The following is a 13,798-nucleotide window of genomic DNA, read 5'->3' on the forward strand; positions in this document are numbered from 1 at the left end:
GGTTATTTCAGGCGTCCAGGGTTCCTGGAAGTAAATGTCCCATTCATTTTCTGCCTTGGCAATGTTGGTGACTGACAGTTGGAGCACTTCCACAGCTCGGATGGACATGAAACTCGGCTGGTTGAATTAGGAGTACAAAAGCTCACTAACTGTACTCGAAAATATCTGCGTCCTTGATAAAAATCAGTCTGACGAGTGAACAAGAAGCACGTCAGTGAGACAAGCACAATCACGGAGCTTAAATGTCTGATGTGTGTGCCACGAACGCCGATCTTAAACCAAAAATCAGTTAATACAGCGCAAATCAATTGCCTTTCAGATTAAGGGTTAATTATGGAAGAATGCAGCAAATTTCCAATTGCAGCATCAAAGCATTTGTAATTTGCTGCAGCTCTGATGACTGGCCTCTTCTCCACAGCAATGGCAGATCTCTGGTATTTTAGTGTTTAAATCCATTTGCCGTAACAAACTTCTCTCACAGTTGACTCTGAACAGTGGCTTCACAAAACAAATGAAGAAGAAACTTTTGTTGTGTGTCATTACACGTCTTTCCACACATTTCCTGTCCTCTTTCTACTGCCAACTATGTGTGTGTTTGTGTGTGTGGGAGAGATGTGTCTGCTATGCGTAGTCTTTGTGTGGCCCAAATGCCGCTTTCAAAACATTAACTGAGGAGAGGGAGGCCTTACCGGACAGTGCAGATAAAAGATGCCGGAAAAGAAAAGTGGGAGGAAAGTAAAGCAGGGGGAGTGAAGGTAGGAGGGAAAGGTCAAGAGAAGATAAAAGGCTTTCAGCCATCTTTTATTGATGCAGAAAACAGCTAAGACTTTGGAAGAGCAAAGTACCGGAGAGATGGCATCAAGAGACAAAAAGGAAGGAGGAGAAAATGAGAGTCAGGTAAAAAGCAGAGATAGGTGCACAATCAGCAAAGATTATCATAGAGCAGTGGATCAGATCCTGCGGAGCTACTGACCACACAGTATTACGCACAGGTGGGTTTTTTAAACCTATTCATGTTGTCTATGACTCTTTCTGTTGACTTTTATTTGAAGTGCTGCTGAAAAACACTCTCTTTCTCCCAGCCGCACTACAAGAGGCATTCATTTGAAGTGAGGATGAAAACCTCTGTATCGCCCCAGAGCAGCACACTTCATACAGACGGTTCCCCCGTAACTGTGACTCATACATTTAAAATGAGCACAAACTGACACAGATACACATATGGTGTATTCAGTGTAGCACTACGGGATGCATTACAGCACTTGGTCCCCGCTTGCCTTGTCTCTTTATACAGATGAAGGGAGATTCCAAGGCAGAGAGGAGAAATGAACACAAACACAGGAGCACAAATGCATTCCTTTAAACCAACATGCATCTTAGCTACACAGCTACAGTAATCATCATTTACCAACAGGCCCGTGCACAGATATGAGCATACAGTCACTAGGAGAGGGGATCATGATGAGCTTACTGAAGAGCTCTGTTTAGACAAGGTTTAACTGGCTACAGTGTTCATCTCAGTCATTCCACAGAGTATCGACTCTGCTTCACAGGGAATTACAAGGGAGACTGAGTGTTTTGTTGGCTCAGTCTTAATAGCGCTGACAGTACCGGGTCTCAACTAGGAGGCTGTAGAAGGTATGTATGTATCTGTTGCTCTCATTGCTGCTGTCAACACCACACACGTGCACGTGTGCACGCACACGCACACGCACACGCACACACACACACACACACACACACACACACACGCACAGACTTTCTCTTGCCCACAGCCAAACACGTACAACTTGAGCTTGATAAAAGCAGCTCCTCCGGCTGTGTGCACCTTTGCACTTTTCTCTTGATGCCATTATTGCTATAGCGTCCATCATGAGTGCATTTGTGTTGTGTGCACGTACACCAGCTCCAGCAAGGTGATATGACATTACATACAGAAAGTTAGAATTAGAGTTTGCAACACTATTCACACCAAGGTACGTAATTATCCCTTCAACGCCTCTGGCTGTAAAGGACCTGTGCGAACAATATCGCAAATTAATAACCACGACTGCTTTATGGCAACATGGGATTCACACATTTGCTCTATCATGTTTCCAGAAAATAAACGATCCCATAATAAACTGTATATGAATCATGCAAAATAGAATCACATACATACTGTAATAGATGACTTTATCGTTCCGAAACAGTATTAGTGTACACCATCAACAAAGAGCGGATAGGGGGAAACAGCTAGCTTGGTTCTCTCTAAAATTCAGGAATAAAACAGTCAACAACTCTGAAGCTCCCTAGCAGGCATGCTGTATAATCTGTAAACAAACTGAAGTGTAAAAACAACAATTTGTGGTTTTACAGGCAGTTTGATGATGTAACTGTTTCTTGGTGAAAAGGAGTTTACTGGTCCCAACCACTGTACATGTCACCTCCCAGCCCTAGTTCCCATACTTAATGGACAGACAAAAGGGCGGCATCAATCTTCTCATCTATATAGACATAAGTGTTAATTAGTGAGATTTAGAAGTGCTTTTCTTAGTCTTTATGCTAAGCTAAGACGATAACCTCCTGCCTGTAGGAGAATGGTATCAATATTCTCATCTCCCTCTCTGTCAAAAAGCAAATAAGTGTATTTTCCAAAATGTCAAACTTACTTTTACTGTGGTCCAGTCTACTATCAGAGTCTCGGCTGAGTTTTATTCATAATCCGCCTTTACATTTGCAGGAAATGCCAGTTAATGTGCTACATTTGTATTTGTCACAGCTCTGAACCACTCACTAACTGTGGGCTTAATATGAACACAGCAGTCAGAATGACAATGGTCCTGTGGCCAAAAACTGTAATTAAAGTAACCCAACAGTCATTTTGAGTTTATAAAACATTTTGGGAGACAACTCTGTATGTCAGCACACGTCCTCTAAGGCTCAAAGTCTGTCTCATTATCCTACTTTCGAGACATGAATCCCATCCATCAACCTTGACTCCAACTGAGACAGAAAGATTGAAATGAGAGAAAAAAAAAAGAAGATAAAATTAAAGCCAGTGGGCAATGACCAATTCAGACAGATACACCAATATGTTGGTGTGCCAGTATTTCTTGATATATTAGCCTTTGGCTAATAAATTAAATTTCAACTCTGTTACTTTTTAACAACATTTACCACACACTTGACCTTTGAGATAACTTTGACAGACTTTTTAGGAATAAAATATAACAGTACACTTTGGGTGTCCTTTGAAATTTTCACAGGTCTTATAATGATGGATTATGTTCGATAAAACAAATAAAGATCACTGTAATGAGCAGATAAATGTGATATAATAATATAAATATCTCCCAAAAGATCTGAATGAACAACCTGCATCTGTATGACCAAAGACCAAATCCAGCCAAGCCTCCAAAATGAGCTGTAAAACCAAGAAAAGGAATCCACAGAAATCTTTAAGGCCATTTATGCATTTATTCGCAATAGCCTTGGCCTGTTTTTAATTATATGGACAGTGGAAAAAGGAGTGATAGCACTGTGGCATTCAGGACAATAAAACTAAAAATGTTATTATTAGATTTAAGCTTTCGCTTCTGCAAGATGTACGACATTGCAGCATTTTCTCAGGGACAGTTAGTTCATCTGAAAAGCAACAGGAAGCATGGAAACACACATATCATTGACCATGTCAGAAAAAAATAGAAGGCTGTGCAAATGCAAGTCCCTCAGTGTATAATCCAAAAGAGATGAGAACAAGACCCACAGGGTCAGCATTTAAAAAAAAAAAGACCTTTCAACTTCACTAGGATGTAAAAAACAAAAAAAATAAACGATTAGTTGCCCTATTTATCTGTTGAAAGGGTGAGCTGAAGTGATTTTGGGATTAAAACGTTACATAAAGCATAAGATGGTGTGTGTCAACAGATCCCTGAGGAAAGGTCCGGGTAAATGACAAGCTAGTGAGAGGAAGCGCAAACACACAAATGCACACACAGACACACACACAGAATTCCTAAGTAGGACAGGACAAGAGGATCAATGAGTCGCACTCAATGCATACAAGCACTCAGGCGCCCTCTGTACACCCTCTCATTCGCACACCTTAAACCAGCAGCTTACACATGGATGCAGCCACACACACCCCTGCCTCAGTCCCGTTGGTGCAGGATGCATTAATGAAGGATGACACTGAGATAATAGGCTAGAATAGGCTAGCACCTGTGCATAGATTACGCACAAACACATGTTTATACTTTTGAGTACCCTCATTGATATAAGCATTCCACCCTACCCCTAACCCAAACCTAATTCTAAAACCAAGTCTTAACCATCAAACAGCTCTTTGAAGGTCTGAAGGTTTGAAAGTGAGGCACGGTCAAAACGTCCTCATTTTCCAAAAATGCCCTCACTCCCAAGTTGCCAAACTTGAATTTGTTCTCAGAAAAACAGATGCACAAGTACACAAAGTGTCTTGACAGGCCCTACCTTCAGTTGTTGCCTCAGCTCCTTCACATGGACGGAGTCCTGCGACAGGTCTTCCCTCTGGGAGGCGTCAGCCAAAACATTGACTGTAGTCTCTGCCTCCTGGAGCCATTTGAGGAAGGACTCCAGCTCCCTGAGAGACATCTGGAGGCCCTTCAATTCATTGTCCAGATGGCCGTGCCGGTCACTCGCCCTGCCAATCAATAACAATGAGTCAAATATGTGACTATACATGAAAAGCACGTGATTTATGAGTATCAGTACTGGAGCAATTAGCACATAAATAAATATTGGCAGCGATATCAGCCCCACATGCGACACAACCAAAGTATGTGCAGGTAAACAGGTGAGTTCATGTGCACCTATTGTTGATGCTGTTCCAGGCAGCGCTGTGTGTATCTGTGACCTCTTTGATCCTCCTGGTGTCATCAGTAGAATACTCCTGCAAAAGGTGATTGGACAGCTCGTTGAAGGCCGCGACTGTAGCTTGGCCTCGGCCCAGGTCTTGGAGGAACGCCTGTAAAACAATCAACACAGAGGCATTAGGATCATCGTGACAATGAAAATGTGACAGATGTCACTCAACCATTATGTGTTACTGCCGAGGGCCTGTTGGCACTACTTTTTAAATATTATTTATTTGCATGCACTGCATTCAGTGTATTGTTGTGGCTTGGTATCTGCTTTAGTTAGACAATATAATATATATTAATGACCTATTATCTAAACTTATTAAGAAATTAATTTAAACTTGAGGCATTAAAAACACAAAGAAATTTGTTATTCCATGGCTCAGCCATCTGACATTGTTATTTTAACCTCTACTTAATCAAGCAGGTTTCATAAGACCCAACTGTTATTCATAAGGCCAGATTATTATTTTAAATTTATCATTAGCAAATAAGTCATCCATATATGACCCCCAGGTTCTTTTAACAAAAAGGTACACTTCAGTTTTTTAAATGGACAATTACTCATCATTACAAGACCACACAAACCAGGAGCAGATAGCTGTGTACCCAACATGCAGGATTCTGTTGAACTCAGTTGCCCTCTAGTGTTTGGTTCCTGTAATGCGTCAGACACACTCATGAGGCAGAGTCTGTTTCCAGACACTCTCAGTCCAAGTCATCATCTCAAATTAAAATGATGGATGATGTGGGCATATGAATGTTATTAAGGTTCAAAGCGATACTGCAGAGAGGTGATTTATTCATTCCCATCTTGTACAGACTTATACAGCTGTATAGAGGACCTCTAATAGTTTTTAAAGTTTGGTTTGGTCAAATATTTTTCTCTCTATTAGGAGAGTGAGTAAATTCCCTGGAGCATATATCTAGTCTACCGTAATGACAAAGATCCAGAATCATGGTGAATAACCTCAGGAAGGACAGGCATTAGATGTACAGAGGACATGGAAAGAAAGTTTAGCAGTGAAACTTTTCCCTAACCTTGTTGTCGGCAAGCTGTTTAGTCAGGGGATCTCTGGACTGCTGAAGAAGGTTGTGGAAACGTCCTTCGTTGTGCCCAATAAGAGCTTTCACCTCCTTCCTCTGCTCCTCCCACTGGTTGCTGTGGCCAATCATGTTGTCCAGCTGCTGGAGCCGTGCCTCAACACCATGCTGAGTGCTGTCCCACTGGCTGCGGACCCTCTCAACTACAGACAGAGACAGATGCACATTCAACAGGAAAAGCTCAAACAGAAAGTAATGATGAAAACAAAACGTTTAGTGATGGGCATAAATACAAATGCTGCTAGATAAAACCAATTAGAAATAAAAACAAGCTGCACATTTTATAAATCCTGAGAAGAAATCTAAAAAAATACATTGTTTCTGATGTCTTTTGAGCAGGTAATGACGTTTTTTTTAATATGGTAGAATATTCTTTTTAATTGCTCAGTGGCTTCTAGTTGATCATCCTGCTTTGTACATACGTTTCTCAGTAATGGATGTACGAACATCCAGATTAGAGGTCTTGTTTTTGATGTTCTGTGCCAGGGTGAAAATGTCCTCTAGCTGGGGGTGACGCTGTTCCAGGTCACTCTTCGTCACCTACCAGGACAAGGCACAAATACTCACAATCAGAAAAAAGTGCATTGCATGGGATGTTATTTGGCAGTTAAATTTTACAAAAATATGTTATATGCCATTAAAAATGTCCATCACATAAACACATCCACAACTTCCCTCCCATCTGTCCTCTCTGTTCCTCCGTTTCTCACCTGAAGACGTCCCATAGTGGTCCTGATCTCCTCCGTGTCCCCCACGGTGACAATATTAGACTTGAGCATCTGGGTGATGAGGACAAGCCAGTCTGCCAGTTCGGTGGCTGTCTCGTTGAGGTCGGTGGGCGCCACGGTGTCTGGTGTGTGCGGGGTTTGGTGGTGGGGGTCCTCGCTCACCAGGCTGGCCATCTGCACGGCTGAGGGGACCGCAGACACTGAAACAGGGGTGAATGCAAGGCAGGGAACTCAAGGCGAGTAATGTTGACATATAGAGCTTCTTTAAAAGGAAATGATGCAATGAGCATTAAAGGTGCTAAAGTGAGAGAGGAGGTGCTGTCAAATAGCTCTCAGAGGATAGTGGCATCACACTAAATCATGATGAATGAGGCATCTGGGCTTGTTTTAGTGTTACACAACCAGGACTTTGTTGCTCACCTCTTATTTGTTATTTCATCATGTATTCTCATGCTCCAGATTAGGGAAAGCCAATAACGAATTCCAAATCTGCCACCTGAGTAATTATTACCTCTATACGAGTACATATTTTTATGTTTGTCGTTTCCTATTTATGATCAAATATCTCGTTTTCTCAGTCTCATTAAAGGCTTAACACTTCACTGGGACCGTGTGGAGTCTTTTCCTCCCTGCACCGTTAGATAGAGGTAGTGACACAAAAAAGAGAGAACTCAAGAATTTTAATAAGGTCATTCTTAGATATCTTTACCAAGCTGCTGGTGCTGGACAGCATGCTGGTGCTGCATCCATGGAGAGACGGGTGGCTGGAGAGATTCCCTCAGTCGACCATCCAGTGCTTTCCAATCAGCTGCCAGCTGCTCTACCTTGCTCTATACATAAGGAGCATGCATTTAATTAGAGTACAGAATATTATTAACAGGAAATAGAGTGTATCCAGCTTTTAATAAAACAGGCAATTCAATAAATTAGAATTACCTAACGTGGGTAGTGGTGCTTTAAAGGTGCAATTTGGTATATTATATGCTACAGTTACCAGTATTTCTTTATGAAATCATATTAGTATGTAAACTGGGACCTTTTCCTGAGGCAACAGCTGCTGTCGTCTCTGTAGCTCTATAGAATGAGCCAACAGGTCTTCTAGGTCCTTCTTCCTGTCCTTCATGGAGGCCTCCAGAGCCTACAAAAGGTAAGAACTGATGTTTAAGTACCACAGTTGTGTCTGCGATAAAGTTTCCAGTAAGGGTAGATGTGCCATATTCAGATGATCTACCTGTGCTTGGCCAGGGCTCAGGCCTCTGGTCATGATCGTCTGGTGTGTGATGACGACCCAGTCGGTGAGTCTGTTCATTCTGTCCTGAAACTGGGAATGACTTTGCAGGTTGGCCTCCACCTCTCCCACCTTGTCCAACAATTCATGGGTTACCTGCAGAGGAAAGGGGGAGTAAAGAATGAGTGGAAGATGGATGGAGGAGAGACAGCAGAGCAGCAGGGAGAACAGGAGATGCTGTGGCTGTCACAATGTTGTAAAACATGGCAAATATGAGCTTGGATGTAGCGCTGGTACCTTGCTCCAGCTGAGGTTTATGGCTCTTAGTTTGCCAACATGCTGGTCTCTGCTCTGAGGACTCACACTCGGACTGGCCAGGATCTGAGGGGCGTGCTTGTTAAGCCATCCAAGACGTTCATTCTGTGCGTCCATTTCCTCGGCAAGGGCCTGCAGAGAAAACAGCAATGACCCTTGATTCCACAGACACGGGACTGATTTGGTGGTGTATTAACAAAATGAAGGTAAAATAAGTAAAGGAAGAGAGAAGAAGCCACATAACATCATTCATTGTACTTTTTTCGTAATGTGTCTCCACTGAGGAAAAGTCTGGCTGAGGTTGTTGTCAGGAAAGAGTGAAGACAGAAAACATCCAGCGACTGCATTTCCTTCAACAAAAACTCATCATTCAAAACAAGAGATGTGAGGTTCCGTCTGTGTTTGCTGAGTTTGACAGTTTTTTTTTCTTGTGATTGAGATACAGAGAGCAGCTTGTGGGTACAGTGAAGCAAACAAAGAACAAAGGAAAATGCAACACAGTAGGAGATGACCATAAAAATAACTGAATGCGCCGAGCTCTAGAGCAGAAATAGAAAGCTCTGCACTCCCATGGATCGCACTGACTGGAGGACGTTTTGAGCCTCGCTGTACCTTGAGTTCTTTGAGGTTGCTGTCAGTGGCGGTGACAGGCAAAGAGCTGACAGCGTTTTCTGCCTGCTCCAGCCATACAGCCAGCTCGTCGCGTCTCCTCACCAGGTCTGACAGGGCCGGGTCTCCTCTAGCCAGCCTGCACACATGCACACAAGCAGAGGAACACACATACACACACACAAAAAAAACATACATTATGTAGTCAGATTAGGATCTCCATTTCCTGCAGGTGGCAGACCTAATCCTAAAATTTACATTTAAATTACTGTTATAGACTGATTGACCACGCTGATAATGTTAACCTGCCAAACACTGATAAAGAAACAAAAATTGTCGGTGATGGAGAGGGAGCGCTAACTTCTGTGCTACATTATACTCTAAAACCAAATGTTACATAGTCAAGACACAGCCAATTGTGTCAAAATTCACATTTGACCACATCCCCTTAATCTTTTTAATCCATGTGAAACATGACATCCTGTGTGTTTCAGAGGACACATTACCTGCGCTGTCTCTCAAGGACCTGGCGGTTGACAGCTCTCCAGCGCTGCCCAAGGGTGTCTAGCTTCTCTTCAAGCAGGGATCCGTCAGGGGATGACAGCTGCCCAATTATCTGCTCCCCATTGCGGGCCAGTACAGCCAAGACGGGCTGGTGGCTGGTAAGACCTTCCTCCAGCTCCTAGGATATGTACAAAGGAATGAAAGAATGCATGAGGGACAGGGGAGGAGGAAAAATACAAAAAAAACGTGGAATCAGGAATCAATCAAACAGCATAAGACGAATCAGTCAGGGACAAATCCCCTGCTCAAGTTCATCTCTCAAAGGAAATCTCTGATTGACACACTGACGTGATTCATTGGCATTTGAGCTGCCAAATCTCTACTTACTCTAAGAGAGATTATACTTGCCAAGACAGATCAGTAAAGAAAGGTGAGTGACTGTAAGTTCGCTAAAGGGTGATTCAGCTAATTGATCTCTCAGTTCCCATCCTCTTGATCCTCAGCTCACTCCCAGCAACCGTGAAAACATGTTACAGAGCTGGACAGATGGAGTGTAGCTCAAACTTTGCAAATCACACTGATAAAAGGTGTTAATGGTGGTGAGGCTGTCAGCGATTACGCGCCGGCTTCAGAGAATTTAATTGCCCCTGGAAATGAAATTGCCGCTTTGGTAATCAAACAAAGCAAAATCAGAGGCCCCCTCTCATCCTCCTCTTCAGTTTGTTTCTCTCCATGTCTCGCTCTGCATAATGAACAGTTAAGAGTGCAGAGTGTTTGTTTATTAGCTTCAGAATAGCAGCAATTTTTCCCCTTGGGGAACAAAATGTAATTATCTCCTGTCTAACATTTCCAACCATCTAGCTGCTTATATTTCAAACAAATTACTGCTGCATCCTGGAAAGGTAATAATCTTGCTTTGAGCTTGTTAACATATGGGAACATTAGAGTATAAAATAGACTAATTAGTGTTAAAAATGGTAAAGGTGGAATGCCATGAAAGTTTAAAATAATGTTGTAAAAATACATAAAAAAAACAAATCAATACCTTCCATTCTTGGTGAGACTTACATCTGGAGTGGTGTGACCATATGCACAGGTAAAAATCATGTGAAATACACCACTCTACTCACTATTCACTACATTCACGCACACTCGCACAAAACTCATATTCAGACCTCCACAAGCTCCTTCACCCTCCACTGACCTCTTGGTGTTGTCGTGCAGAGTCCAGGTCCAGCTGTCCATCATGGCCAACGCTCTTGGACAGCAGTGCCTCTGTATCAGTCAGCCACTGGCTGAGGTCATTCATGTCACAGTGGAACTGCCGCCACTCCTCTATGGCGCGGTCAAAACTCCTGCAGCAGAACGGGAATTAGAAAGTCATCTTTTACTGGCCAGTATGAACAGAAGTGACTGCAGCAGACAAAACCAGTTTCAAAGTTCATATGGGCATTAAGCTTTGGATTTAAGACGGATTAGAAAAATGGCAAACATATCCATTGACTTAAAATACCCCCAACATGTATGTAGTATTTCTACTTAGTTACTTTCCAGCACTGAGCAAATGTCTTCCCTGCCTTCTGCAGGTGTACACACAGCATAACACCTGCAGAAGGGAAGTGTTATGCCTATTGTGCAGAGGATGCTATTTCCTCTGCCCGACTAAACATTCAATACACAAATGCAAATCTCCACACCGTGGAAGTTGATATTCAAGTGGAGATCAATTTCCCTAATTAAGTGAACCAGATACTAATGCCAACAATTACCCAGCATAATCTGTTTAAGACTTTTTTCTTCCTTAACCTAAAGCTCAGTTATATTGTATGAGTATGAGTATGACTAATTACAAATATATTTTTTAATTCTTTGCTCCTATTAAATGCCAAGTGGGCTTAATATCGAACGGGATGAGACACAAAAGAATTTTGATCTCTTGAGACACAATCGAGTTTAGCTATTGGGAAATTCCATGCTTCATAATGAGCAAAAATGGCACAGCTGTTCTCTATTAGACACCAGAAAATGTCATAACAATCAGGGACCTCTTACAACACTGAAGGGTTCACAGAGATGCTATTGAATAAATCAGCATTGACCAAGAGGCTGATTACTTAAAATGCCTCACACAAAAAACTGATCTTTATCACACTGATGGCCTGCGTGAGGGCTATTTCCTCTTGCAGCATTGTTTGGAGCGCAACAAATCTGATCAGAGAGACGAGGTGAGGAAATGAGTTTTGGATGAGCAATTTTACAAAATATACTCCGTTCTTTTGATTTTTAATGATGCCCAGAGGTTATTGTGATTGCAGACGCTTTTGTGTGCAATCTTCAAAATGAGCTTGCCAGTTTATTCTAGCATGTGCACATACTATGCTCAGCAACAGTAGACTGTTTATGCCCAAGGAATCATGTTGATGGTAGTCAAGGTCACCCTGTGTGTGTGTGTGTGTGTCTGTATGAGCTTGTGTGTCAGGAAGTCAATGAGTGAGTGAAGATGTGAACAGGCATGAGATTGTTTATGCCCAAGGAACTGTTTTGATAGTAATCAAGGTCAGTGTGTGTGTGTGTGTGTGTGTGTAGGGTGCTTGATTGTGTGCCCTGGTCTATCTCTTTATCTGTTCCTGCTGTCTCCTGACTACCAGACATCTGGCATTTAATGTCCCTGCAGCTTTGACCACATATCCCGACACACACATTCACATCTGAAAATAGCAGCGCACTCACTTCTCTCCCTGGTCACAACATTTTCTGTGAAAGATTTATTCAAGTTTAATTCAACACCTTACTTATATTTGATGAATGAACATATACATTGTGATCTGTGTGCGGAGTTGGTGCACGCACCCCTTGCGGTGGTTGTACATGCGGTTGAGGCGGTCCCACTCGGCGTTGAGCTGTGTGAGGGCGTCGCCGATCTGGGCAACCTCTGCAGGAGAAGCATCCCGGATGACATCAGGCTGGCGCTCGTGGATCCCTGTGACCTGCTCGCCAAGACGCTCCAGATTCTCTTTGATATTCTGTAGGAAGAAAAATGCAAGATGAAGGAAAAGGCACTGCAAGGTGAGAGAGGGAAGGCAGGGCAAATTAAAATAGTGGGTAAAAAGTTCACACAGCAAGTAGGATGTTACGTAGCGCAACAGAAGAAGCTCACATAACTTCAATTGTGGTAGCTGATTATCTGAGACAGACTGACTTTAATATTTTGCTGATCACATCTAAAGGAGGGACATATCTGGCCCCAGGTCTTAGCTTAACTTAATCCTTTATGGCACTGAGTAAAACATTTAATTCCTACTGTCTACTCAATTTTAACTCTAGATTTTAAGTATGTCGGAAGACATAGCTTTGGGAAGCCCTCCCATAGGTGCAGAACTAGTACTCATGTGCTTATCTTGTTTAACTCTGTGAAAACTGCGATACAAAAGCAAACACGGTCCAACATCCCAGATCATTTTGCAATGACAATTTTTAACTTAGCTGGTTGGGCATATAATTAACGACTCACCCTCAATGTGTCCTCCTGGCTAGAGAAGTCTTCATACAGCCCCCCGCTGAGCTCAGTGGAGTTCAGAAGCAACTCGTTGTCAGCCATGGCGAGGAGCACTTTGTTGATGTCCAACAGGTAGTCAGAGGGGCTCAGTGAAGGAGCACTGCTACGCTCCACTGAAGACATCTCCTACACCACAAAGGAGTGGGAGAAAAGCACAGGGCAGGAGGAAAACCGCATTAACATTGTGCCACATGATAATACAGCATGCCACGCTATGCTAAACTAACACTACAATCAATAATATAAAAGCATTTACAGTGAAAGCCACAACTCAGTGACTAAAATGACATCATACTTAGTGTCTATGTGTACCGAATATGTGCTTGTTCATGTGTGCATCCCTCACCTCTGCCGCAAACTCTCTTGTCTGCTCTGTGAAGGCGTGAGAAGATGACGAGTCCACTGAGACGTCCACCTGCCTGATTCGTAACACCCTCAACTCCTAAAACACACAAGTGCACAAAAGTTATTCAAACTGCAACTGCGCACAACAGGCAAACACTATATCTACATATGTTTTGATGCATCTCACCCTGTGAGCAGAATATTGGCTCTGCAGCCGGAGCAGCAGAAGTCTCAACTCCTCCCTCTGGCCTTCATCTGAAGTTTGCTGCAGCAGTTCCTCTCCTCTTCTCAGCAAGTCTTCCACGCCGGCTTTCTCCTCATCCATCTGGTGCAAAGAGACAAATGGCTTTAATGAAGAGATTGGATTTTTTAAACTACAGCTGTCTTCATCACATCTTAAATTTAGCAAGCTATTTAGCACAGAGAAGTAGCTGCTTACACACCTGAAACCAACATTAGTTTTAAGTTGCTCCTTTGCTATATAAGCAATACGTTGTTAGAGACTGGAGATGCTGTAAACACTTCTGGGAAA

The 13,798-nt window shown here is 42.7% G+C and overlaps 1 protein-coding gene across 5 annotated transcripts in view; it reads right to left on the reverse strand.

The window, feature by feature from the left end:
• Nucleotides 1-13,798, reverse strand: part of utrn (utrophin) — a 177,206-nt gene that overhangs the window by 112,982 nt on the left and 50,426 nt on the right. For all 5 annotated transcript variants that reach the window (XM_041958496.1, XM_041958494.1, XM_041958492.1 and 2 more), the window contains 16 exons: nucleotides 13,454-13,591; nucleotides 13,268-13,363; nucleotides 12,877-13,047; nucleotides 12,216-12,388; nucleotides 10,570-10,720; nucleotides 9,368-9,543; nucleotides 8,865-9,000; nucleotides 8,235-8,384; nucleotides 7,941-8,093; nucleotides 7,746-7,847; nucleotides 7,419-7,539; nucleotides 6,692-6,909; nucleotides 6,404-6,521; nucleotides 5,919-6,124; nucleotides 4,830-4,984; nucleotides 4,471-4,660 (listed from right to left, as the gene is read on the reverse strand). In XM_041958496.1, the coding sequence (XP_041814430.1) occupies nucleotides 4,471-4,660; nucleotides 4,830-4,984; nucleotides 5,919-6,124; nucleotides 6,404-6,521; nucleotides 6,692-6,909; nucleotides 7,419-7,539; nucleotides 7,746-7,847; nucleotides 7,941-8,093; nucleotides 8,235-8,384; nucleotides 8,865-9,000; nucleotides 9,368-9,543; nucleotides 10,570-10,720; nucleotides 12,216-12,388; nucleotides 12,877-13,047; nucleotides 13,268-13,363; nucleotides 13,454-13,591 (2,454 nt within the window). The remainder of the gene's footprint in view (nucleotides 1-4,470; nucleotides 4,661-4,829; nucleotides 4,985-5,918; nucleotides 6,125-6,403; nucleotides 6,522-6,691; nucleotides 6,910-7,418; nucleotides 7,540-7,745; nucleotides 7,848-7,940; nucleotides 8,094-8,234; nucleotides 8,385-8,864; nucleotides 9,001-9,367; nucleotides 9,544-10,569; nucleotides 10,721-12,215; nucleotides 12,389-12,876; nucleotides 13,048-13,267; nucleotides 13,364-13,453; nucleotides 13,592-13,798) is intronic.

This window comes from Chelmon rostratus, chromosome 18, assembly GCF_017976325.1.
Source record: "Chelmon rostratus isolate fCheRos1 chromosome 18, fCheRos1.pri, whole genome shotgun sequence".
Classification (NCBI taxonomy): Eukaryota; Metazoa; Chordata; class Actinopteri; order Chaetodontiformes; family Chaetodontidae; genus Chelmon; species Chelmon rostratus.